General features: G+C 41.6%; 3 protein-coding genes across 5 annotated transcripts; 1 reads left to right on the top strand and 2 right to left on the bottom strand.

Moving 5' to 3' along the window:
• Positions 1-520: 520 nt before the first annotated feature.
• LOC110982263 (uncharacterized) lies at positions 521-12,706 on the bottom strand. 3 transcript variants are annotated; one of them, XM_087141098.1, is made up of 12 exons: positions 12,606-12,706; positions 11,265-11,465; positions 8,782-8,975; positions 8,041-8,387; positions 7,451-7,508; positions 7,130-7,259; positions 6,334-6,405; positions 5,993-6,068; positions 5,491-5,567; positions 4,900-4,990; positions 3,802-3,888; positions 521-3,420 (listed from the first exon to the last, which is right to left on the bottom strand). In XM_087141098.1, exons 3-12 carry the CDS (start codon positions 8,852-8,854, stop codon positions 3,286-3,288), a joined length of 1,146 nt encoding a protein of 381 aa, XP_086997224.1. In that variant the 5' UTR covers positions 8,855-8,975; positions 11,265-11,465; positions 12,606-12,706; the 3' UTR covers positions 521-3,285. The 3 variants fall into 3 exon arrangements, with proteins under 3 accessions (XP_086997224.1, XP_022096251.2, XP_086997225.1); XM_022240559.2 differs by having other exon boundaries at positions 11,269-11,465; XM_087141099.1 differs by lacking the exon at positions 11,265-11,465 and having other exon boundaries at positions 12,606-12,696.
• A 170-nt stretch (positions 12,707-12,876) lies between these two features.
• rfc2 (replication factor C subunit 2) lies at positions 12,877-19,831 on the top strand. The gene is made up of 8 exons (XM_022240506.2): positions 12,877-13,220; positions 14,710-14,821; positions 15,346-15,452; positions 15,971-16,072; positions 17,033-17,291; positions 17,929-17,994; positions 18,492-18,686; positions 19,158-19,831. The coding sequence occupies exons 1-8, from the start codon at positions 13,120-13,122 to the stop codon at positions 19,269-19,271; spliced, it is 1,056 nt and encodes a 351-aa protein (XP_022096198.2). The 5' UTR covers positions 12,877-13,119; the 3' UTR covers positions 19,272-19,831.
• LOC110982229 (peptidoglycan recognition protein-like) lies at positions 19,824-23,261 on the bottom strand. The gene is made up of 4 exons (XM_022240508.2): positions 23,091-23,261; positions 22,058-22,249; positions 21,571-21,725; positions 19,824-20,489 (listed from the first exon to the last, which is right to left on the bottom strand). The coding sequence occupies exons 1-4, from the start codon at positions 23,221-23,223 to the stop codon at positions 20,319-20,321; spliced, it is 651 nt and encodes a 216-aa protein (XP_022096200.2). The 5' UTR covers positions 23,224-23,261; the 3' UTR covers positions 19,824-20,318.
• Positions 23,262-24,932: the final 1,671 nt, after the last annotated feature.

The following is a 24,932-nucleotide window of genomic DNA, read 5'->3' as shown; positions in this document are numbered from 1 at the left end:
TTTCCTAGGCTACTCTGGGGGCACCCTTCCATCACACCCATGGTCACTGTTCAGTACAACCTGCTGATTTTCCTAGGCTACTCTGGGGGCACCCTTCCATCACACCCATGGTCACTATTCAGTACAACCTGCTGATTTTCCTAGGCTACAACACTCCAACTTCTCAAGACTACATGTATTTTTAAAAAATCATTTAACGACCTCGGTGTGAATGCACAAAGCAGTACAAATTGGGCCGTGTTCATCAAGCGCTCTTCCATTTTGAGGGACCTCTTTTCTAATCCAGTGACAACCTCAGAATCGGTTTGTTTTTGCATACATTCAACAAAAAAACAGGCCGCCCAAAATTCCTTTAACACCAACATTCAGATGCAAACATACAGGAACTTAAATTGGCTTCATTTATTTTCTAAAGGTTCTTGTTTCTTGAAAACGGACGGTACTTTAGTCTGGAGTACTACTGCTGGTGCTTGTCTAAACGACAAAAGACACAAACCAAATGAAATGCAAATGAAAGGGATTAGTTTGAGTGCCTTTATTTAAATGCTTTTGACTTCGAACACATACTCTAAATCTTTCTTTGTACTTTTACAGCATCCAAACACTCTCTAAAAGCATAATACTGGAAAGGGAAAAACAACACACAAACGAGGACATTTTTATCATAAAGATTTTTCAACAGATCAACTTTACTTGAAATATCAAAAACCTCAGGCCAACACATATTTACAATAAAACAGAAGAGTTATGCAAATGATATACTTACGTATTCATAAGTTGATACCGTGCACGATATGGGGCCGATGGGTACCCCCCCCCACATGTCCAATCCCTATACACACTCTATAGAGTATTGTTACCTAACACATCCTCCCTAGAAGTCTGCAAAGAATTCCTGAGATTCTGATCAAACAATGACCAACACCAAGGCGGGGGGGGGGGTTCTCTCCACCCTATATCTTGCATCATATGCGTAAGTTGCTGTACGGTGCGTTGATCCTGACGTGAGTTACATAATAATTGCAAGCATTTCCAGAATTACTATACAAATATATGTACATAAATCTGCTAGTAAATGATACTGTAAGTGATGCAATTTTGTTGCAGGTGTTCAGAATTGATTGCTATTGAAAACAAGAAAAAAGATGCCAAAAGAGTAAGGACTGAAATGATTTCTGGCGGCAACTCGGGACAGAATACATTGTAACTCAAGTGAGTCAATGACATAACAGACCAAAAATATCGATTGCATTGTCAGTGGAATGCAATTACTTGAAATAAATGTTCAACCTTAAAAAACGATCACAGTTGGATTTCCACCCCAAAGTCCCCTTAGTGTGAATTTCCACATTTTTCCCCATATTTTTCACATGAAGCACAGAATATTTGCTGTAATTCAAACTTTACTGTAATTTCGGTTCAGCCACACAGACAATGCGGATCATGCATTTATGCATTGGTTCTGCCTGAGCACAGCTGTGGAAAGTCAATTTATACAGTCACTGACTGATTACACAGTATTTCTCCCACGTCACAAAACTGAATGGCAAATGCTGATTGTCTGGCACCTGGAGTTGATTGTGCAAAACGTGATTCACCTGAGTCAATATTCATGAAATTGCTGATAGTAGCAAATACCAAATTGCAGATTTTCACAACTAAGAAATGGCTGTGAACCAGTCACATGCTGTCTTATTAAGACAGTTCCACTGGTGTCCTGACTTGGCTAAGCAAATATGCTGTGTGCGAAGCGGATTCTTGTGTTGAGTGGTTGCATGGAATTGGCACATTAAAAACTTGCTAGCCAGTATTCCAAATCACCGGTTAGCAATTAGGATGAAAATGAAGCTTGCCAGCTGGCATCTATTTGGCTGCTGACAATTTCAAAGTTTTGACAGATAAAAGAGGCTTAGAAAAACAGTCTCAATTTTTCGCATTAATTACATCAAGATACAGAAAACCTCACAATTTATTTGAGATTAAAACTACATGTACAATGAAAGGGGACCAGCCACAAAGACACACTTCTTTTCTACTTTATACTGCTCTTCAATATATGAAAACAATTTGACATCCTTTTGGGATTGAGTGTATTGGGAAAGGCACCTTTTTCAACCTTTGAAATTTTCTATACTTTCATGTTCAACAGAGGGCAGTGCTGCTCTGTTGTCAACTAGGAAGACACTGCTAAGCTGACATGGTTTTCTTTTAAAATTGTGAACCCAAACGTTGTTCCCTGAAAACATATCGGAGAAAGTATTGCATATTGGTTTATTGCCACCTACTCAAACAATAATGAATGACCAAAGAAAAGGAAATTTAGACCAGGAAAATATCAGATATACCAACTGCTTATGTGCAAATCAATACAATATAAGGGATTTTTCTCCTTGGAATGGCATCACAGCTTCGCTCATGAATATGGAAGTTCGCATTGGTATAAAAAAACCGAAAAGGCACAAAAGTAATTTTTAAAATAGCAAAACAAAAATTTGAAATAAGATTAACTGTAACACAGAAGTGTACATGTGCATACATGTGCCCAGCTGGCTGGCGGATGCACACTCCTTGTTCTTTCTGATACAACACCATCTCAGCCATCCAGCCAGAAAACAGTCTGCACCACAGTGGTTTTTTTTTTTAGCTACAGCTCTGGTCATAACACAGAGACCATGTATGATTATAAACCTGGTATTCCTGCCAACCATTTGTCACCCGCAACTCCAATCTATTCCGGATGTATCAGACAAATCCTCATTATCAACAGATTGTAAGAATGCTGGTACTTGTATAGGCATTATTGAACTCAACCACGGTATGCCATTACTCAGGCAATCTATCACACAATAAATAATTTATAATAAATTTTTGAGTTTATTCAATGGAAATTCTGGGTTCAGCTGAAGGCAAACTACCGTATGTGTTGCTGTGATGACAGTGTGACGTGGGAGGGGCCTTGGTACATGTAAGCGGAGGGGGTTCAGCACTTGGTAAGTTAATGCACTGAGCATGTGAATATTGATCAGAAATATACCAATTTTCAAGGGCAAACCTACATGTAGATTTGGCAAGTCCGTCACAAGTCCTCCCATTTTAAGCTAAGTCAGAAGCTGTATATTCGAATGAACTGTGACCAAGCACTCCTTTGTCATTTGTTCACCTTGTTACCTGTCCCTGGACGTAAGACAGGATTGGTGATGGACCAAACCACAGCACTGCCCAAGAATGCAGATCAAACTGCTAAAGTCCCGTGTAAATTCTGCCAGAGATTTGAAATTTTAGGAATTACTGAGGAAGAGCTGCTTGTATAGCAGACAAGGCAACGATGAAGTCCGTCGCGTTGACTGTTCCGCCACTGCCTGCCTGGCTCAAATGACGCAACGTCTCCACAACTTGCTGCTGACATGAACTCCTAACATTCTGAAAATGAACACCAGAAACCAAAATCTGAAGTACATAGATGCTTTCTGAAGCCAATGTTAATACTCTGACCTTCCCTGATACTTCAAAATCTATCAAGAGGTTTGTAAGATGTTTGTAAGATGCTGTTGGATTGAAATAGCACCAGTCCAGTCATTTTATCAACAGTGAACTTCACAGTCCTTTAAAAGCTTACATATTAGGAATGTGCCAGTGAAGACGTATGCCTTCAAAATATAACGTTGTTTCATAATTTTTGAAGGTTTGAAAGATGCACCGGCATTGAAAAAATGATACAGGGCAGTTGCCATTTAACATGTTGCTGTGTTATCTGGTCATTTGTCACAGCCAATGCTGAAAATGTGAAGCACTACTGCCTACCTGTGATGATGTGTTGCTACGGCAACTTCTCCTAAGATGAGGCAGTCCCAGAACTTCTTGCCTGGTATCCTGCAGCAGTGGGTGGAGCTATATAAAAAGAGAGGATTCCTGTACAAGCCATGCGGCAAAGAATTGAGGTCTCAGACTGTGATTACTACGAAACAAGTTCTGCGATTAAAAGCCTGTTTTCATATTTTGGTTGCATTACCAAAACCAAAAAACAATGCATTTCTCCATCAATTTTAAGAACAGTATGTTCATAAGCCGTACAAATAAATGAAAAAATCTCATTTCTTGGCGAGTATCATTCTGGAATGTAATGAAATCAACCGTGGATCTTTAAGGGGTAAGCAGCATGCTGACTTCTCAATAAATGATGAGGTCCAGCGGATCACACAGACGAGGGTGAAAAAGTGCAACATCAATTGGACTAACAACTTACTGTACACCAAAGCTAGCGCAAGTTTCAAATTTTACTTTTATTGAGCTGCGATGTTCTCTACATCGCACACAACACCACAAAACAAATGCAAACTACAAGACAATAACTAAGCCTGGTACTGTAGGTAAGATGGAGATCGTGGTTTCATGGTTTACGCCCCTCTGCTGTGGAAAAGATTACCAGTTTTTCTTAGAAATATTGAGAATTTAGGGACTTCTAAATCACAACTGAAGACTTTTCTTTAAAAGATGTTAACTTTGAGTTTAGTTTTATTTACTGTAATGTGTGTTGTGTGCGTAGAGTGTTGACATATCATCCAACTTGTTTTAAATGTAACAATATGATATATATTGTACCTATACATTTACTTTTACTCATTAATCGTGGATTACTATTATTTTTTTAATATATGCTGTGAAGCATTGGAGACTTATTGTGTAAAACGTTATATGAAGAATACATTATTATATTATCATTTGCCTTGGCAAACTACAAATGATAAATATAAATGATAATAAAGGGGAAGACGTAGCCATAAAACGAGCAACTCGGAACACAGCTTTAGGCGAAACAAGTCAATCTGCTCAGATATTCTGCAAGCTTATTGTTTTCTCCCTTGCAAACAACAAATTAAAACACAATGCCTAGTTTCTTACCTCCTTGGCGATCTCTGAATTGCTGTCACTGTGGTCTTGCTGATCTGTAACTTCAAGTCTCTCCAATTCCTCCTCTTTCTGTTCGAGTAACCTGTTCCAATCCCCCAAACATGACCCAAAAAGTTAATCTTTACTGAGCATTTTATCTTCTAAACAGACTTCACAACAACAACCTTTGTTCTAGATTTTGCCAGCCACATTTTGTTTGCAATCCTTTTCTTGTGCCTATCGAAAGCAACCTCAGGCTCACGACTATTCCACCAACAGATCTCACATCATACTGTGTCATTGTGGCCATGGGTCAGTGAATGCTCTGTTGGATTGAATTTAGGAGATGTTTGAAGAAGATTTTAGAGCTGACAATGAAGCCAAAGTGGAGATGAAGATTGGATTGTGGCACAGACCTTTGTTTTTTAGAACTTGTGGTGTGGTGAAAAGTGGTGATGGTTTTGGTATGTTTCTCTGGCAGCAAATGGAGAGGCACTGAGCAGGTTTTACCTAAACTTAGTTCCACAGCTCAATAAATGACACCCACAGCAAACCTGGAGATCAAGCTGAAGTTTGGAGGAAACCATCTATGCCTCTACTTACTCTTGCTGCAGTTTAACTTCTTTCTCCAAGCATTCCACTTGGTTGCTAGTTTCCACAAGGGCTGCTTCCAAGAGGCGCTGTAAGGACAGATTGACAAAAACCACAACCTCAAAGGAATGGTCGTTTGTGAATAAACCCAAAACTAGGCACCGCATCACTGGCTTCCCAGGTGCCTCACACAAAGGAACCCCCAATCACAGACTGTTAAAAAAAAATTGGTATTTCACTACTTGACGATACACCATCCAAAAATTGTTTAAACATTGCCTGCAAGATAGCGTGCTACTGAATTTTCCTTCTACCGGTAAGCTTCTCAGTTTTTGTAAGAAAAACCTGAATGCAAGTCATGCTGGTAGGCAGAGGGGGAATGCTACAATGCAGGCCAATCAAGCAAAAGGATTTTGAAGTGTCAAACTGATTCATAGACATTAGAAACGTCATTGTTGAAAAGAACGACTCTGACACTTTTAGATAATTCCATTAATACCAAAACTGTACTGACAGTGTGTTTTTCCATGTCTTTGTAGTTAGGCTGTCTCCTACTGGGAACTTTAAGTGATGCAAAGCTCTTCAACAGCCTGCAAAATACATAGACAAAGAATTGGTCAAAAACAACATCTAACACTTATTTGCAGGCAATCTCATTTTGTCTTTTTCACTGAAGGTTAAAAGACTGTTCAGCTAATATCACTCACAAGTAAGCCAGTCAGCTGGGCAATTTCTTTCTGGAAATTGTCACAATTTAAACTGAAAAAAATGCAAGAATGCCACGAAGGAATAAATGGCTTTTAAGAGACAAATCACAAAGGTTTTGTTTGATCTGATTTGGAATAAAGTTCCAACCTTGTTTTTAAGTTGTTGAGATGGTCTTGAATGTCATTGTTGATAGGTCTATCTGTCTCATTCAGAACAACGCTGTGAGAGAAAAGAAACAGAGATGCCATCAACACGGTCACATCTTATCTTTTGTTGTTGAATACATGAAAATGGGGGTGCATGGAGGTGTCGTTGTCAGCGAGTAATTCCATATGAAGATGCAATGCGATGACTACACAGGCATAACTCAGATAGGGGTATCACTGAATGGCACAGTATGGCTACTTCTGAGAGCAAACTAAGGTCATGTCTTGTCATTCTTGTGAACTCACGGCTTTGCATGTGTAAATGACGTGCCATGCTTGCTACTAATTTCCCAAGTCTGGAAAAACTACTATAGGCTAATTTGGCACCTCCAAGTTAGAAACCGTTACAGCGGTAGTACCATGCTTGCATACAGCTGGGGCCAATTTCAAAGAGCTGCTTAAGCACAAGATTTATGAAAGGTTACCAGCTCAAACTCTATCTGATTGTCATGCTAACCAAAAGACAGCTAAATACAATCCCAAAACAATATATCTAACATGGAGTTCAGGCTGGTTACCTGATTTATCAAGCAAGGTTTTCTCACGCTTAAGCAAATTTGTGCTTAAGCAGCTCTAGGAAATTGGTCCCATCTGGTGTTATGTACAGGTTAAGCACCTCTTTGACCAATAGGATGTTTTAATTTGCTAACTGCACGCAAACGTCCAGCTCAAGAATGCACACAGGAGTACGGTGTCATAGCAGTAATTATGTCTCGTTGGTTTAGTCTACATCTTACGCAATAGCACTGTCGGCAATCTGGTGCAAGAATTCTTGGGTGGTCTTGGTCATGGTCTGCCATTTAGCGATGCTCTGGGCTGACACTTGTCGCTCTAGGTAGTCCTCCTGGCCTAAGGCTTTCCTCTGACCTACACGATTAAAATTTAAGACTGAACAGTGGGTAGCAACTCTAAACGAGCTTGCCGAGACAAGCATGCCAAGACAACTCAGCAGACTTGCTGCTTAGGCATCTCCTGAATGGATTTGAATTTGCCAGGGCTCATCTTCAAACTACTGTTGAAGATATCAGGTTGAATTTAAAATTTACAAATCGTCATACCGGTTTGGCGTCTCCGTTTAGTGGGACTGCCTTCTCTGCTTCCAACAGGAACTTCTCCCTGATGAAATAAGTATACAAATGAATTAAAAACTTTATCAGATCCAGTTTATGGTCTTCCTAAACAAAAACAAGACTAATTCATTCCAAGCATGCGAGTGAATTACTGCCATAAATGATTTTTGGATGTCTTCTTAGGCAATAATCATGCGAAAATCATTTATGGAAGCGATTCACTTGTATGTTTGGAATGATTCAAGTTTCCTTTTTTTCTGAAATGCTACAGTTGCTTCACTGTCTGCTCTGCTGCTAAGTCACAGGGGCAATTGGTGAGATCAATCCTAAGCCCATAGAATCATGATGGCTCTTTTCCGGAGTCCCTGAGCTGGAACAATGAAACTACAATTCACGCTTCTTCCGAGCAAAGCAGGAGCGACGGCGTATGTACATGTAGGTGGGGGTCAGTTACATTGGAAGTAACGATACTGACAAGAAATTGTTGAGATTCCAGATTCAGCTGTCAGTTGACAATCAAATAGGTAAACTTGCAATACGTGATGCAAGTAGATTGAAAACAGAATGCCAATTCTTACCTGATTCTTCCCTCTCATTTTATGACTTCTTTTTACTCCAGTTCCTTTTTTCTCTCCTGCATCTCTTTGCGAGTCACCTGGCACATCATCAGTCTTATCTGGTACCCTTCCTTTCCTAGCCCGCCCACTGCCTCCCTTTGAGGCTATTTCTCCCCAGCCCGGGCCAGCAGGGGCGCTGCTCTTGGCTGTATCTCCTGTCTTCTGCCTTCTCCCAGGTGGTCGTTTCCCCCGCCTGGAGGGGTTTAGCTGTGAGGACGAGTCCGAGGACCCCGGACTCGTCATCTCCAGTGTACCTGCCACATTGGCAGTGGACTTCTTGGCTGGCTTTCTCCCTGAGATGGTAGGGCCTATTTCAATACAAGTCAGTCAGGATCTGATTACATTGGCTTGGTAGCACCTTCATATTCTGTTGATGTATCTGGATAACATCCTCTTGCCATTTCTTTGGCAATAGCTGCATTTTTTAGGTTCAACTTCTCAAAAAGCAAAGAAATTTCGAGGCCAAACCCCTTTCACGAGGGATAATGAATATAAGGTTGTAATTAAGGTGAAATGTCTTCAACTGGTCCCTTTTATAAAACTTAAACCTAACTACAATTGATTCATAATATTTGGGTGAACAGCGTACCTCAATCACTTTTACATGAAAAAGTTCTTCATGTCCTATTTTACATCTATTCCAGACTTTGGCAGATTCCTGGGGAAATGTTCCAGGAGGTCAGCTGATACATGTACAGTTACCTTTCTTAGCTTGAGTTGCTGCTGCACCCCTTGCGGCATCATTCTTCTTTGCAGTAGTCTTGGCTCGAGGCATGGTTTCACGATGCTAATGAGTTTGACAGTGGTACATTGTAAACGCATCTACACATACTTTTCTTGGTATCTCCTTTCAATTTCAGTGGTTTTGCAAGTTGCACTCTCTCATAAGTACAAACCTAGAGGAGGAAAAGGTTGAAAGCAAATTTCAAATTTATTACAAGAAAAACAGAGGAACATTGTGCTAGGTGATCAGAAAGACTATACACGTGTGGCTTTCACACAAAAATGAAGAATTATTCGACTATACGTGTCAATTTCTCAGTTCAATTTGAAAGTTAGGCAGCAATCAAAAGTTAGTGCAATGGATAGGAAAGACACAATGGTGAATAAATCTAAGTTACTTCATAGACTTTATTGATTCTGCACAACAGCTGCAAAGAAGTACGGGAGTACAATTAAAAAGGTTTTATATCTGATCATTTTCTGTTCCAACAATTCTTTCTGGCCATTATGCAAGATTGAAAATGATGCAGATTCCATCTATCCTCGTACATGTTGTATTTTCATTCAACGTAATTTATGAAGCTTAATAAACAACCACCGCCAACAACAATCTGACACTGTCTGAGCTAAGGAAGAGTTGTTCTTAGGTTACGGCCTATCCCTAGAATGTTGAGGTGTGTCATCCACTGCACTACCATGAGTGCGCCAGATAAAGAACCCAAGACTATTCATACGGAGTATACAGAGCCTGTGTGGAACACCCCCCCTGTCACCGCTAGCTAATGGTCAATCTGGTTCTGCAATGATGACCCCCAGATCCGAACATAAATCAAGAACAACTGAATGAATGAAAAGAGACCAATGAATTCTTTTTAAATTTGTGTATTTACACTCTATTTACACATCTATTTACAAATTTACAGAGGAGACATGAATCTGAGAAATATGCCTATTTACAAACTCACTCAGCTTACAGTTTGGAGATTCTAACTCTTCAAGTCGGCAAATAAGCGAACAACTACAGAATTTACAAATAATACAGGTATTCTTAATTTGACTTACTTCGAATTGAGTGAATCACCAACAGTTAAGTTTTATACCAAATTTATTTAGTTGATGAATATGGAGCCAGGTTCTCCCTCAATATGTGAAAATAATACCGACGCTCTCGTGTCCAGCTAGTTCAGCGTGACTAGGAGTAGGAAGCCCCAGTTGGAGAACATAAGTCTCGTAGCCTTCTCTCAAGGATGGAAATGGAGTCCTAGCTAGTGCGTCACATGGTGGGGAGGGAGACGTCAAACCCAACAGTTACCGCCATGTATTAAAGTAAAATTCAACCGAATACATGCAAGTATCGTGCCGACATTACCAATCATTCGTTAAAACTCTTCTCAATTCTGTGACATTACTCATCTTTCTTACAGTACCCTTCAATAAATATACAGGTCAGTCAATTTTCCTTCCTAATCCAATCATCAGGTCAGCTATTCTTCTATCGACGTCAATGTTACAAAAAATGATGAATTATTTCCTCATACACAGCTTCGTTTATTTTCACAGTTAAAGTTGTAATAATTCAATAAGTTATATCTTCCAAGTTCAAAATATTTTCTGCAGTTTTACATTCTTAAGTACAAAATTCGTTCAACTTACGGTTATGTCCATCATAACTAGACAATGTCTAGGCTGATTGTTGCAGAGAAGGGGATCGGTTTCCTGACAGATCGTATTGGCACTGAATTTTGCCAAAACTCGATCTGATCGTGCCGGGACTGGAATTCTCCGGCCGATCGTCGCCTGCTGGATCAGGGACTTCAGCGAAGTTGACACCGGTCACAAATCTCTCACTCAGCTCAGCTTTCACTTTAGGATGTTGTCAGATTGAGAATCAAAAATCTTCTGCCAACACTCTCATACACACCAAACTCAACTCCAAAAAAAACTACACCATCCTACGAATACAGATAAAGAAATTAGTGGGGAAAAAAACCGGACCCTAACACGAACAAAGACAAAAGTATGTTCGGACAATAACCATGGCCGGTGGTTTTACGTAATTCATAGCAACGAAACCGCGCGTCTCTCGATCGCGATTAAGACGCCCGATCCGTGATCGACGAAGTTCTACTGGCTGCTAGGAAAACAAGCGCGAAATTTTGATTGGTTAAAGAAGTGACGCGTAAGAGAGCGAGACTATTTGCTGCCAGGGGAGAAATTTAACAGACAAAAACAACAAATAAATAAAACTACCAATAGTTTCAGAGGGATCTTAACACCCCCACATGTTTTGTTATTTAGATTTAATGACAATGAATGCACCAAGGGTTTACTCGAGCCTATCCTAGAGGAAGAAAGAAATGCCCTCTATTTCTCTAATGTGATGTCATATGCAGGTCCTCTGTAATGGAGAACTCGTGTGGTATCTTTGAGTTCTCAACATGCTCGAAGTATAACATATGTACCTACCGTACAAAGTCACGAAAGTCACGTAGTGTGGCCAACTTAAAAGTTGTAACTAAGCTGCTGCACAGTGCAGTCCTACTCCTAGGCTATGGTAGGTATGTGCAAACCTCCGAAAGGTGCCCACACAAGCATTAGCCTGATTATCTGTCTGCAGAAGGTGTGTTCAGATTTCGCGCTGTTGATTGGCTGTTGTAAGCAGTCTGGTGGACAAATTAATGAATATGTAATGAGAAAAACATGAAGTACACGTTCGTTTTCGAAATTTTCCAATCGACTTCCATTACGGAGCCACTAAAGTTTGAGCTTGAAATTTCACCCAACTTATCCTGATTTGTAACAAAGCATTGTCATTTTAAAGTGAATCATTGTGAAACATAACTCTTGAGCTGTAAGTGGGTATAATTTGAGCAAATTCTGAGCCTTCTGAGCACGGGGTGTTTAGTTCCATGTGGTGCAAGCGCACTGTGTACGCCATCTTGCCGTGATTAACGGTGTATAGAATGGCCGATGTTCAAAGAAAGTGACACATAACGCAAAACACGGATTGCGGGTCACAGTTTTTCAGAAGATTCCGATGTTATTCAATACAAATACGGAGGCACAAAATACACCCATCTAAAATTCTTTAAAAAATCACAACTCCCCAACCCAACATCGCATAATATTGCTTTTGGTATCATTAAAAAGCTTATTTTAACCCCTTTGCGACAGGATTATTTTGACCACCACTGCTGGGCTGTGGCATGCCCTGAATGGAGGGCTTTATCCAGCAGCAGGCCCCATTGAACCAGCAGCTGCATGGTGAAAACGTATGTGTGGTATGCACTAATGCTCACACAAACATGGCAAAGGTGCTGTAGTAGCAGTCATCCGTAGCGAAGGGCTTAAAACCTATCTTTTGGCATATGTTACATCTAAATCAGACTAACTTGAAAAATTGTCACATGCCTAGCTATGGCACGCAGTTTACTCTGTGAATTGGAAAGAGTTCCATATGCTTCAGATGCCAGTCATGCCAGTAATCTTTCCCTACAATGAACTTTAAGAACGCAAATATGTGTCCAGAAATGTTCAATTTGGGAGGGAAAATACCAAGTTGTTTACTTAGAAAATACTTGTTGTAGAATGTTTCAGACTAGTCACTGGGTTTGTACACAAACCCTGCCCACACTGTCACGGTGACTGGTCTACGTGTACGTGTATGCCGCGCCGTGGGGGTATGGAACTCTTTCCTGCGAATCTATCACCATTTTTAAAACCTAAAAACATTGATACTGACATAAAATAGAGCTAAATAACATGTATATTCATTCCGCAGATCTCAGAAACAATAAACTTACTGCGATTCCAGTGAAAAAACGGTTTGCAAACCTGGCATGATCTATCATCGATCGTCACGACTGTGCGTTGGACATGTCCATGTTGTTTACATCAACCTCGTACGTTCCCAAATAAACCATCGGATGTTAAAATATAAGTCCTCTGAGAATGATACAGACTACGTCCAAGGAAGTAAGAACGTTATTGCCTATTGGAGTAATCTAGAAGCTAGTTTAGATAAGAGCCAATCACAGAGAATTTTACACTTAAGTAATCTGTGACCCTCTGGTGGCGCGAAACATGCAGAGAGAGCATCACACCAGCTGACCAGCGTGGACTGAATCGTACAGCAGTAGTACGGCCCCCTACGCTGGAGAACGGACACAGCAGGCCTAGTACGTCTTGTAGGCCTTGAAGTTATAGTTACAAAATTTGCCTCAAAACTTTCATCAACTAACAACACTTGCAAATCAAATTAGGCTCAAGAGAAACTGTTATCATCTTGGGACTTCGGGAATCTCGGCCGTTTTTGAAATGGAGGAAAGTATGGAAACTGAATTAACACTAACAGACGTGGGGAAGCAGTCAACATCGACGGACAAATCGAGTAAAAAGTCGAAGTACGAATTACCATGGTAAGTCAGTCGAGGCTTTTGACATGACAAAGGGAAAAGATGTTGCATCCTGACTCCACTTCAGCAGTTGTGTACAAAGTCTATGGGGAGAGAAGAGAATTTTCTAAATATTTCCCAACAACATTGGTTGGATGGATGTCTTGCTCAGCTCAACGCTTGCAACGAACACACGGGGGGGGGGGGGTGATGCACTATGTGATCGACCCTCCTCAGTCCTTGCAGTAGTCACAATTTTTGCAATATAAATTTGTATAACAGTGGCTAACCTAAATGTTTCTCGGTCCAAAATTCGTGTCTTTCCAGCATTTCTATAATGACTGACTTTTATTGAGATGATACCTAGGCCTTGAGAAAAGTGGAGTCAGGATGCAACATTTTAGCCGGCTTTTTTTTGTAAGCAAAACAAGATGGGGACCATCAGATGATCAGACCATCACTTGACTATGACATAGTTTGATACTACTGGCATCAGGTGAATGTTGCCCAGATTTGTCAAGCACAGTTGTGGAGTGGCGATGTTGATTTATTGATTGATAAAAGGGAGATGGGGCCTACTTAGGGACCCCCCAGTTTTGTGTCAATAATCTTGCAAAACTGGTAAGTACCCCCCCCAAAAGGAAAACTCTCTTTATTGCACTGACCCTATTTTTTTGGAAATTTCAAATCGTAAATTGTGAGAAAATGTGACTTACTGATAATTACCCATGCAAATTGGAATCCACTATGTGTCATGTGTTCAAACTCAGTTTTCCCTTGTAATTTCCCTCAAAACTCTAAACCCTACCCTTTTTGACAACATCAACCCTACAGTTATTGAGCATGATATCACAGTTACCAACCACGGTGAATTCAAAAGCTCGAATGTAGCTCTCCCTTCTATTATAGGAACGGGGTCCCCAGTTTACATGTACAATCCCCTAAAAAATAGTATTGTATTGCACAATTCGTCTTTTCATTCTAATTTACAGTTGTGAAAGATTGCTTCAAAAAGGAACTGTAAAGTTGGAGATACACATGATTTATTACACGATTGATGTAGCATACTGATGGTACAGACTGACTGATGGTGCCCAAGTTGACCACTGCACATGATCATGAGTTAGAGGCGTCAGTTGTCCACCCAGTTGTTTTCAAACCTTTTTCCCCTTTAAATAAAGGGGAGGAGTTCCTTATACTGACACCAATTGACACCCTGTGCACAGCCCCAATGAGCTGGTCTGAAAATTTCAAGTGTTTTCTAAATACTTTGATATTTTTTCCCTGCTGACTTTGTTTTTTTTGGACATGTTATCACTTCCTGATGGCTTGTAACTACTGTTCAGAAAAATGAGTGATGTTCGTGTATAGAACTCTTCCCAATAGAATTGTCCAGAGCAAAGTGCCAGTAATGACGTAATGTGCCGGTGAACGGGGACCACAGTCTTCCTAGAAAAGTTGGTTTGGTATAAAAAAAAATGGTATGACTTCGGCATGGTCTTTCTTCTGTCAGGGTTGAGAAGTACAGACCAACTCTGCTGACTGACATCGTAGGGAACGAGGAGACCATAAGCAGGCTGGAAGTCTTCTCCAGGGAAGGCAACGTACCCAATGTTATCATAGCTGTAAGTGTTGAGGTTTCAAAATGGCGGGAGTTCCAGATCCAGCCACGATGTACGTGTTCTTGCAACCAAAAGTGGGGTAAAAAATTCTACTTCACCTTTTTTATTTGGAAGACAACTCCAGTGAGCTTGGGAATAACTGAAATTGTCAAAGGAAGAGTTTCGGTTGGTCATATTAACTGCTGAATTATGAATCTTGAGAATCATGTTGGTCGGATAGGGAACTTTTTCCCACTTTGCACTTGCGCATGTCAAGCCCACTGGCCAGGATTTCTTGTGGGATATTTTTCCCCCCTTAGCGCAGTTTTTGGTGTGATCTCATCACGGCTGATACATTCAGCTTGTGACCTCAACGGTTTTTCTCAATGAAGGGCAGTCCCTGGCAAGACCATATATGCATGTATAGGGAGCATCCAGTCAAATATTTGACACCCCCCTCGTCGATCAATCTCGTTCTGTTTTTGAGAGTTAGTATTGAAATCAAGTGATTGATGGAGATTTTCTTGCTGTGGCTGTGTTTCTTTCAGGGGCCACCAGGCACCGGTAAAACCACAAGTATCCTATGCCTGTGTCACGCATTGCTGGGTCCTAACTACAAAGATGCAGTGCTGGAAATGAACGCATCCAATGACAGGTTCGTGAGAAATAAAAATCCGTTGTCTGTTGTCAGAATTGGACACGGCCTAAAAAGTACATTAAACTTGTAGGGAGAACTTTAAAACAAAGTAGTGTAAGTCTTTTTAGGACTTGTCTTTTTGAACTATGATTTTTTTTTTTTTTATTTTGGGGTAATTGTTTGTGAAAATTCAGAACTTGACGTAAACCAGACAAAATACTGCAAATCTCAACAGGCCTGTGTACAGATGACGCCGTGCTTTATTCATGTATGCTTTCTCATGGAAACTTGGAGGGGAAGTCTGATTGAAAGCTTCACAGGAAAGTGAACTTGTAAACAAAGTGCAACATAATCAGTACATAAATCTGTTTGACAGAGGTTCTTGACATGTGCCACAAAATGACATGGGGTACTAGGTAATTATGGAAGGCACAAGGTAGCTATATAACTCCCCCGCCCCAGCTAATACTTGAAATTGTAACAAGTGCGGTTTTTAATTTAAAGTCGGATCTCATGGTTTTTCCTCCATTTTGTAGAGGCATTGATGTTGTCAGGAACAAGATCAAAACATTTGCTCAGAAGAAGGTCACGCTGCCCAAAGGTCGCCACAAGGTCATTATTCTGGATGAGGCAGACAGGTGAGAGATGGCTGCAGGGCTCAGAATTGGGCTGAACTTTGAAGAAAGAAGCACGTACTCTCCACTTTCCTGATCTTTTTTAGTCTGTGATAGCAGGTTGCCCCAAAGAAGTTTAGAGCTATGAATGTAATTAACCAAATGTTTAAAAGTAATGTCACTGAGAGATTTCTACTTTGTCCTGTCTTTCTGTCAGACCTGAGGGTAGCTGAAAGGAATGCTGTTTTGTTTTATTGGCTACAGTTCATGAACAGTCATATCTTGTGAAAGATGTGACTTTTTAAATAGAAAATACAATAAACTAGTCTAAGCTGACTAGCTTGTATTAGATACCAGTTGGTTGAACTCGGATCTAACTTCCTGCAGGCCGTTCTCGAAATCATAGCTTCGTCAGAGCTCACTGCTTTATTTCAATATCAAGAATCAGTTTCAAACCTGTACAATTTTAAACATACTTACTCCAAACCTTAGCGTTGGATGGTTAGATCTTTCCATCGTAGCAAATGGAGCTGCACTGAGCTTAACTGTTTTCACTGTAAGGGGGACGAATCTGCCAAATTGGAGCTTAAAGTCAGTAACAGAAACAAAACAGGACCTTGAAAAATCCTCATTATCCTGGCTGTCCTAATTGGGTTCTGCACTGCCACTAATCTGATACTAGGCATTCATCTCATTAGGATGTTTCTGAATGAAGACTACTGACACCAAATTTCTCAGGATTTGGGGGATTTGTAACCAGAAAAAAATTGTGAATGTTTAAAAGTTCCTAATCATTCAGGTTTTCCTGCTTTAAGCTCTTTGTACAAACAAGCCAAGTTCCGGATTCATATAATTCTGGCTATTTGTGAGAAACCTTTTTCCCTTTTCAGCTATTGATAGCCTTGAAAAGTGTCAATATTTTATTACAGTTACTGCCCTTTTTCTGTATGTTCTGTGGATATATGTGCATCTATCCGACGATAGTATGACCAGTGGAGCCCAGCAAGCCTTGCGCCGCACCATGGAGATCTACTCCAAGACCACACGCTTTGCCCTGGCCTGCAACGCCTCGGACAAGATCATCGAGCCCATCCAGTCACGCTGTGCCGTTTTGCGGTACTCGCGGCTGACTGACAAGCAGCTTCTCCAGCGACTGATGGAGATTGGAGAGCAGGAAGGGGTGGAATGCACAGACGATGGGCTGGAGGCCATCATCTACACAGCCCAGGGTGACATGAGACAGGTAACCTTTTTCACATTATATACACGGTTCTTCGGTGGGTTGCTGTCTCCTCCTGTTGCACCAATCTGCTACAGTGGAAAAAGGAACCAGACCAGTCTGCAGTGAACAGATCTTAGACAGTACTCCTTTAAAACAATCCTGGGGTTATGAAGGTACCAAAAAAAGCAGAAACAAATCGTCTGTGGAAAGTAAACATAGGATCTGCTTGAAACAAATAAAGAAAAGGATGAACCTAAGAAAAAATAAAGAAAAGACAATTGGTGCTGGGCTTGAACTAGGCTCAGGTTACATGATAAACCATGTGTGTATCAACCAGGCACCACATATTTTCACTGACTGGATTGAATGTGAAACGTTTTAGAGATTCGCACGGCTAAATGTACAATGCAATTACAACAACAGTTGGTCACTTATTTTTTGTTTTGCTTTGGGTTTTTGTCACTTTTCTTCACTTGTAAAATGAATTAACGACTGATATAAAGTTAGTTATCAGTTCCTTCACAAATATTAGGACATTTCTGAGGAAAGGAGAATGTATTTTCAATATTTGTTGTAGCACAGTGATTCCATTAAAGAAATGCTTAAAATTCAAATGAAAATTGTGCAAAACTTTCAGCCTGTTTGTTTTCATTTTCAGGCAATAAACAACATGCAGTCAACGTATTCTGGGTTTGGGGTCATCAACAGCGAGAATGTATTCAAAGTGAGTCCATTTTTTCTAGAGACCTTTCACCAAATTCAGTAAATCCAATAACTGGTAGTTGTCCACCTGTTCTACGAGTAGTTTGTAGTGTGCAAGCATTATTAAAATGTTACTTCGTCTCAAGATTTGCCAAACGTGACTGTCCCATTTAAACATGTTTTTTCAGCATCCAGTGCTGCATTACCGAATATTAAACTGTGTTCCAACCTGGCAAATTGAGTCAAAAGTCACCAGATCTGCCATTCGACAAGCGCTGTTCGATTTCGCTTGGTACCCATGTGTAGGTTACCAAGCAAAGTTTACCACTGGTTCAGAACCAAGGGGATTGGAGTAGATTAACCCAGCCAAGCAGGACTCGGTCATCATGGAGGCTAACCCTTGAGTTGGTGGGGCAAAGACAGACTTTGAACTGGACAGCGACTTGGATGAGTGTGCGATTGACAAACCATCCCAGGATGAACTTGGCCAAGACCCGTCTCTTTTTCCTTCTTGGGCAGGTTTGCGATGAGCCCCACCCCATCCTCATCAAAGACATGTTTGCCAGGTGCATTGAGGGGGACGTGGACAAGGCCTACGAGGTGATGGAACACATGTGGGACATGGGCTACGCACCTGAGGACATCATCTCCAACATGTTCCGGGTGTGCAAGACGTACGACATGGCCGAATACCTTAAGCTGGAGTTCATCAAGGTCGGCCTATGCTTTGACCTTCCTGTGCCCACTGTTCTAGACTTGACGAGTAGTCGTGCCCCGTGATAAATCCCTGTCGTTGGTTGGCAGGGAAGTTCTTTAAAGATTCAGCCATTCTCGCAATGACACCGTGTCATGTGCCACTGTGGTACTATGTGGCAACCTGTCACATGGTGTCACAAGGGCCCCCCCGGAAAAAAAATTGAAAAATGAAGAAGAGGGAATGAAATGAAAAATCACTAGAAATGAAAAAAGGGAGGAAACACCCTGAAGAACCAGCATCTTGCTTGAAAACATTTCAGTACTGACCCCCTTCTGTTTATGGTTTATCAGGTTGCGGCTAACGAGAGGCTTGCTCCCCCTGGGAAAAAGTCCTGGCAAACCCAAGTGTCCTGTCATGTTCCGTGCTGTGCTGTCCTTATGCATCATCTATTTTATACCCACCCTTCACAACACCTTATCTCATTTCAGGAGATTGGCTTCACGCATCTGAGGATTGCAGAGGGAGTGAACTCACTGCTACAACTCAGCGGTTTGCTGGCCAGGCTGTGCCAGAAAGGGGTGTTACCCACTGAGGAGTCTTGATTCCTGCCTTCGAATGCACAGACTATCCACTTCATGAGACTGCCTCACTTTTTTGAACCCCGAAATACTGTGCAGATGTAGGTCAGACTAAATATCATTTCAAGTATTTTTTCCTACTCGACCACTGTAACATTATGGATAGAAACATATATATTTAAGTACCTCTCCACTGTTTAAGGGATGCCCTCGTCTGGTTGTGCTCTGAGATGATAAACTGGTTGTCAAGAGTGGTTTGCCTGAACTAACATTGGGTTAAGAGTGTCAGGAATTGTATCCTGTCCATAGTGATGGAAGTCCTGCAGTTTCTGGCATTTTGTTTGACATTTAAACTTGTCGCACATTTGCATGTCATTAACTTTCCCGCTAACTCTTAAGGGCCATCCTATATTCATATTGCCACCCCTGCATCTACAGTGTCATTTATATTATTGCTTTTATTGTACACGATGATTTCAGTACTGATTTTGGCACTGAAAAAGAGAAATTCTTGTACGTGTATATTTGTATGGCCAAATTGCAAACAGAAATCAAAATAAACAGTGTTCCACAGCATTATTGAATGCTTATCGTCCAATTAAGTTTTATTTCATTTATTCAGAGTTACATAGAGTCTTTAACCTTTTCTCCCAAGCTTTTCCAGAATACCGTTTAAAATGCCCCCCACCTTTAAATGTGAGTTGTATAATCTTTCATACCATATCTATAAGAAGAGCACGCTAGTAAGAAATAATTAATAGGGAACAAACCTCGAAGAACTTTAAGATATTTGACTTCACCTCTTAATTGACTTCTAGACAAGAATACAACAGATACAAATTCTCAGCTTTGATTTTAGTTGACATCTTTACTTGGGCCGGATACATATGGAAAGTGTTGTGTGAGATCCCCCCCCCCGTCAGACAATGGATGGAGCTGAGAAGATCTGCTAGAATGCCCTTTTGGCGGTTTCCCTCTGAACATGTTTTTGGGAATCTGTTCACACCACATCTATTCATTGAAGCTCTGCTCAAGCCACATCGAGCCGGCAGGTGCCCCCACCCCCCGGTCTCAGAAAAACGACCGGTCCACCACAGAGCACCATCCGAGATCGTCGGGCCAATCCACGAGCTCGGAGTAGGCGTCACGCTGCCCACAGATCACCAAGTTTTCGGTGAGTTGAGCCTTCTCTAGACCGCACGTGAACAACTGCTTCAAGACGTTCACCATTCCGAGACTCGGCTGTACGTAAGAAAGGAATTTGAAATTGAGTCAAGCTACACAGGTTGCAGAAAACGTAACTGTGCGCTCTTTCTTTCACCCTATTGGCATAATTATTCAACATGTTCCGGATTCGCCCGCTGGCATGCGCAGCGTCATTTGTAAAAATGAGACATTGACGTTTGTGATTGTGGATGTCGGCTGGGTTTTGATTTTCAAGTTACTGTTTGCTATAACTGTTCCGTCTGTGGTTTATTCGCGGGTTTGATCTGTGACTCGTGGTGTTGGTTGAATGGTTTTGGTTTTAGTGGCTCATTATTTGGATTTTGGCTTTGACCTAGACCCAGTAACAACACCCCAGTTACCGGGCCTAAAGGGTTAATGGTTTGTACTTTGAGGGTTTGTTTTTGTGGCTTATGATTGGGGTTTGGTGTTAATCGTACGAGTTCATTTTTGGCTTGATATTTACATGTTCAGGGGTTTCGTGGTTACGGTTGCAGTATTAATAAGGCCGTGTCCGAAACGGGCTTCCAGAGCTACGGCTAGGTCTATCGTCTACGCGTCTCCACACATTTCAAATGGAGCAAAGACCTAGACTTAGCTCTAGACAACAGATTCGGATACAGCCTAAGTTTAAGATTAAGATTTGGTTCCCTACCAGTGCTTGACGTCTCTTATGTAAAACAGATAACTGCCGCTTTCAAAATGTCCATTTTAAAGAGCACCTCTAAGGAAAACATGTTTTCTCTGATTTTTACCTGGCCATTGTTTGGCGTGCCCAAGGGATTTATCCACCACGAACACAGGGCGAGGGTTCCCCTCGTTTTCTGTGTTTTCTCAGAATGACGCAATCTACATTCAGAATTCACATCTTGGGCATGAACCAAAAAAAAAAAAACCCTTTTAAGCTTGTTATAGTTGAGCTCTGAAGACAAATGATTCTGCATTCGATTTGGATGCTTCCATATTTATTTGAACAGATTAAATCAAAGAAAACATGTTTTCATTAGAAGCGCTCTTTAAGATGCAGCGTGCGTGAACATTGTGCTACGAAAACCTACTTGCTGGGGCTTGGTATTAGTTCGCTAAATCTTTCACGTACCGGGCTATCTGTGTAGTTCCCAATCAAGGCGATGACCACAATACGGGGATCGTAGGAAATTTCACTGGTATGTGGCACCACGGTTTCCCAGCCACGCCCTTCGTAGACCCTGCCGTCTCCGCCAATCACAAAGTTGTATCCAATGTCGTTCCAACCTGGACAGTGTTAAATTTGTGATAAGTTTAGCCGTAGGAATGCATGTATCGTTATGTTGAAATACTGAGCAAAATAAGATTTGAGTGAGATTATAAGTCTTTTGTGAGCCTGCTGAGGACTCTCTCTGGCTGAAAAAAAATGCAAAAAAGCCTTGAAAAATTCTGACCCCCATCATTCACGGTCAACCAGGGATACAAACTTGTAGGGTCCCAATATCCACCTCCCCGAATCAAAATCACCTTACTACGTGTTATTAATCCTAAAATTAAAAATACCTTGAGGTTAGGTTTTGAATTTCCCCTTTCTCCTGTTTTAATATTCTTATTCTCACCCTTGCTGTCCATGTGGTAATTCTGGATATTTTGCATCAATTCTTCACAGCTCTGGGACGTGTTACAGGGTGAGGTCGCGGTGTGGCGCACCACGACCACGTGCTTGGGTCCTTTCATGACTGGGCTATCCCAGGGGGATCGAGCGTTCCATTCGTCCCGGGAGACGACGGAGAGACCAACGCATGGGTTGACTGGAGGTGCGAGAGAATTGTTCTGGTGTAAGATCCACGAACTACATCGAGTTTTGAAGTGAACGAGCTATATCGGCAGAAAGCAAGCCAAACTTCTAACTCCAATTGGCCAATATTGAGCTAACTCAAACGACTGGTCAGAATCCCAGTTTGTTGTGACAGGCCTAGAGGAGTTTGTTGAGTCAGGCGTGGATCCAGCAGGGAGTATCAGACCCCCACCTTCACTCACTGACATATAATTGAGGGCGTTGGGGCTAACGTCTAAGGTTGGAAGACCCCACAAGCACATGGACAAAAATAATGAGATTGCATGGCTTCACCAATGGCGACAACTACATGCCCCCCTCGTATGAACAAATATTTCCCGACCCCACCCCAAGCAAAGTACCTGGATCTGCCCCTATGGGTGGGTGATGTCTTGTATGTATACATGGTTGTGCACCGAATTCGTAAAATCTGGAAGTAAAGTTCCAGTCAGATCTTCGACTTAGGGTGCGTGAAACCACATGCATTTTCACATTCAAAGCGTTCACCTATTCGCGGACGTTGTGGAACCTTCACAGTATTGGAAAACCCTATGGAGTGAGCACCAAGTAGGACTACCCAGTCTATCTGCAGGTAGATTTGCAGTTGCTAAAATTTGTGTCAACTATTAACAATATTTCTGGGATCCGGACGTGCTTCCTTTATTCAATACTAAATTTCGTTATTAATATCCGAGAAATTCAAATCGACAAACCCATGATAGAACTGTTGTAGAATTCTTTGGTGAATTCTCCACCGCTAACATGCTCAGAATACTGTCTGTTTGGAGCAGAGGACTGAGCGATCGCATACTTACGGAACTTGAGAAGGCTCAGTTTCGGCAACCGCGATCTCGGATGGGGTACGCCAACCAGAGTGAATGTGGTACATGTATTTGCAACGCACAGACACAACAAAACAGTTACGGACAAGCGACTTTGGAAACCCATCTCAAATGTATATGTATTCCTTGTCGGCTCCTTGCCACGTATTGGTGAATACCAATCGTGAAGCCTCTTTTATATCTCCCATATCAATTGTAAAAACAGTCCAGGAGGATTCAATCGAAGTTTGAAATTAATTACTTTTGAAAGAGGGCATTAGATACTGGAAACATGTAGGCATTATTCCATTTAGGCATAATTACTGAGCTTATTTAAACAAAGGCAATAATTCCTACCATAAAATCATTTTAAATTACAAGTTACTTTAAAAGAGTTATTTAAAAGGACCAAGGAAATACAGTAGCGCTTTCATGTTTCAATTAACCTTATTTTCCGTTTAGTTTGTTATTTTCATCTGTGTTTTGGAGCATTTTTTTGTATTTATACAATGCGAATTTCCATGTACTATCACCATGTTACAATAGCACATGTTGTATTGCTACCTAAGTTCAATGCACGGATTGACCTTCAACAGTAGAACCACTTTCCAAGTAATGAGCCTCACTTAAGGAATGACTAGTTGAACCACAAGGCCCTTGGGGAGGAAAGCAGGGCTGGACCGGATGGGTCATGAGGCAGCCCACTGGCCTTATAAGGAAAAGTCAGTGTTCATTAATTTGACTAACCCTACCCTCAAATCCAAATGAACCAAACATATTCATGCACGCTGTATTAATATTCAAAGACTAGTAGCTAATACCTAATAAGGCAAGGAAACTTGTATGATGGATGAAAAATGGAATGTCCAGCAAATGTATAAAATCCCTATGAGTTCTGGCAATTGGGCAGAGAGCCGCACATCGAGCCAGCCGAATAAACCACATCAACTACAGTACAACTTTGTCTCAAGTCATCCTCTTGTGTCGATTCATATAACCTGTCGGGTTATATTTGGTGGAGAATCCGGGTAGCTCTCTCTACGTCAAGTCTTTCATGATCACACGATCGAAGTCCAAGCAACAGCTTTCATCAGCCATGGCATGTACAGCACATATCGAATCTATCCTCCCAAAGTTTACTGGGTATGACTCGGAGGATCCCGAGCTTTGGCTTGACCGGTACGAGAGATATGGTCTTCAAAAGACTTGGACTGCAGCACAACAAGCCAGCAATTTTCCTCTCTATCTTTCAAGTGCCGCTAGCTACTGGTATAGAGATCTCCCTGGGGAGACTAAGGCCGCCTTTGCAACACTCAAGCAGGCGTTTCTCAAAAAGTATCAGCCCCACGAAGGCATGCGATGGGTTAGACTCTCAGAGCTCGCCGACCGAAAGCAACAGACGAACGAAACGGTCGAGAAATACCTGGTGGACATAGAAAAGCTGTGCTGTCAACTGAAGAAGTCACCGGAGGAAAGGATGGAGGCCTTCATCAGAGGACTACGCCCCAACATTCGAGCATACGTCATCAAGGCTCACCCAAAGACCGTGGACGAGGCGGTGACTCAAGCGCGGATAGCGCAATCAACGTACACACAAGACGAAACACCTTCCACCGAAGTCAACTCGGCGATTAAACATTTAACAGCCCAGATAACCGCCCTGAAAGATCAGCTGACAACCATCTCTGCCACCCAGCCAACGCCCCAACAACTACCAAACGCAGGACAGAATCAGCTCCGCCCTCAGCGATCCCAAGTTTTCCTGCGCCAACGCCAAGGCCGAGGACAGCAGCAAGCACAACCGACTAGGCCTCCGATGATGATGTACCCGTGCCG

This window comes from Acanthaster planci, linkage group LG09, assembly GCF_054643075.1.
Source record: "Acanthaster planci isolate LZ-2023a linkage group LG09, COTS_SCS, whole genome shotgun sequence".
Classification (NCBI taxonomy): domain Eukaryota; kingdom Metazoa; phylum Echinodermata; class Asteroidea; order Valvatida; family Acanthasteridae; genus Acanthaster; species Acanthaster planci.
The sequence above is the reverse complement of the archived record's forward strand: the minus strand, read 5'-3'. Positions and strand labels throughout refer to the sequence as shown.

Coding starts and splice junctions, on each gene's coding strand:
- LOC110982229 (XM_022240508.2), bottom strand. CDS start 23,223: ATGGGTTTCCAAAGTCGCTTGTCCGTAACTGTTTTGTTGTGTCTGTGC. Junction 22,250..23,090: donor ACTGAGCCTTCTCAAGTTCC/GTAAGTATGCGA, acceptor TCGCACCTCCAG/TCAACCCATGCGTTGGTCTC. Junction 21,726..22,057: donor TTACCACATGGACAGCAAGG/GTGAGAATAAGA, acceptor AACACTGTCCAG/GTTGGAACGACATTGGATAC.
- LOC110982263 (XM_087141098.1), bottom strand. CDS start 8,854: ATGCCTCGAGCCAAGACTACTGCAAAGAAGAATGATGCCGCAAGGGGT. Junction 6,069..6,333: donor CTCAACAACTTAAAAACAAG/GTTGGAACTTTA, acceptor TGTATTTTGCAG/GCTGTTGAAGAGCTTTGCAT. Junction 3,889..4,899: donor ATTCAGAGATCGCCAAGGAG/GTAAGAAACTAG, acceptor CTTTTTATATAG/CTCCACCCACTGCTGCAGGA.
- rfc2 (XM_022240506.2), top strand. CDS start 13,120: ATGGAGGAAAGTATGGAAACTGAATTAACACTAACAGACGTGGGGAAG. Junction 15,453..15,970: donor ATGAACGCATCCAATGACAG/GTTCGTGAGAAA, acceptor TCCATTTTGTAG/AGGCATTGATGTTGTCAGGA. Junction 18,687..19,157: donor TTAAGCTGGAGTTCATCAAG/GTCGGCCTATGC, acceptor ATCTCATTTCAG/GAGATTGGCTTCACGCATCT.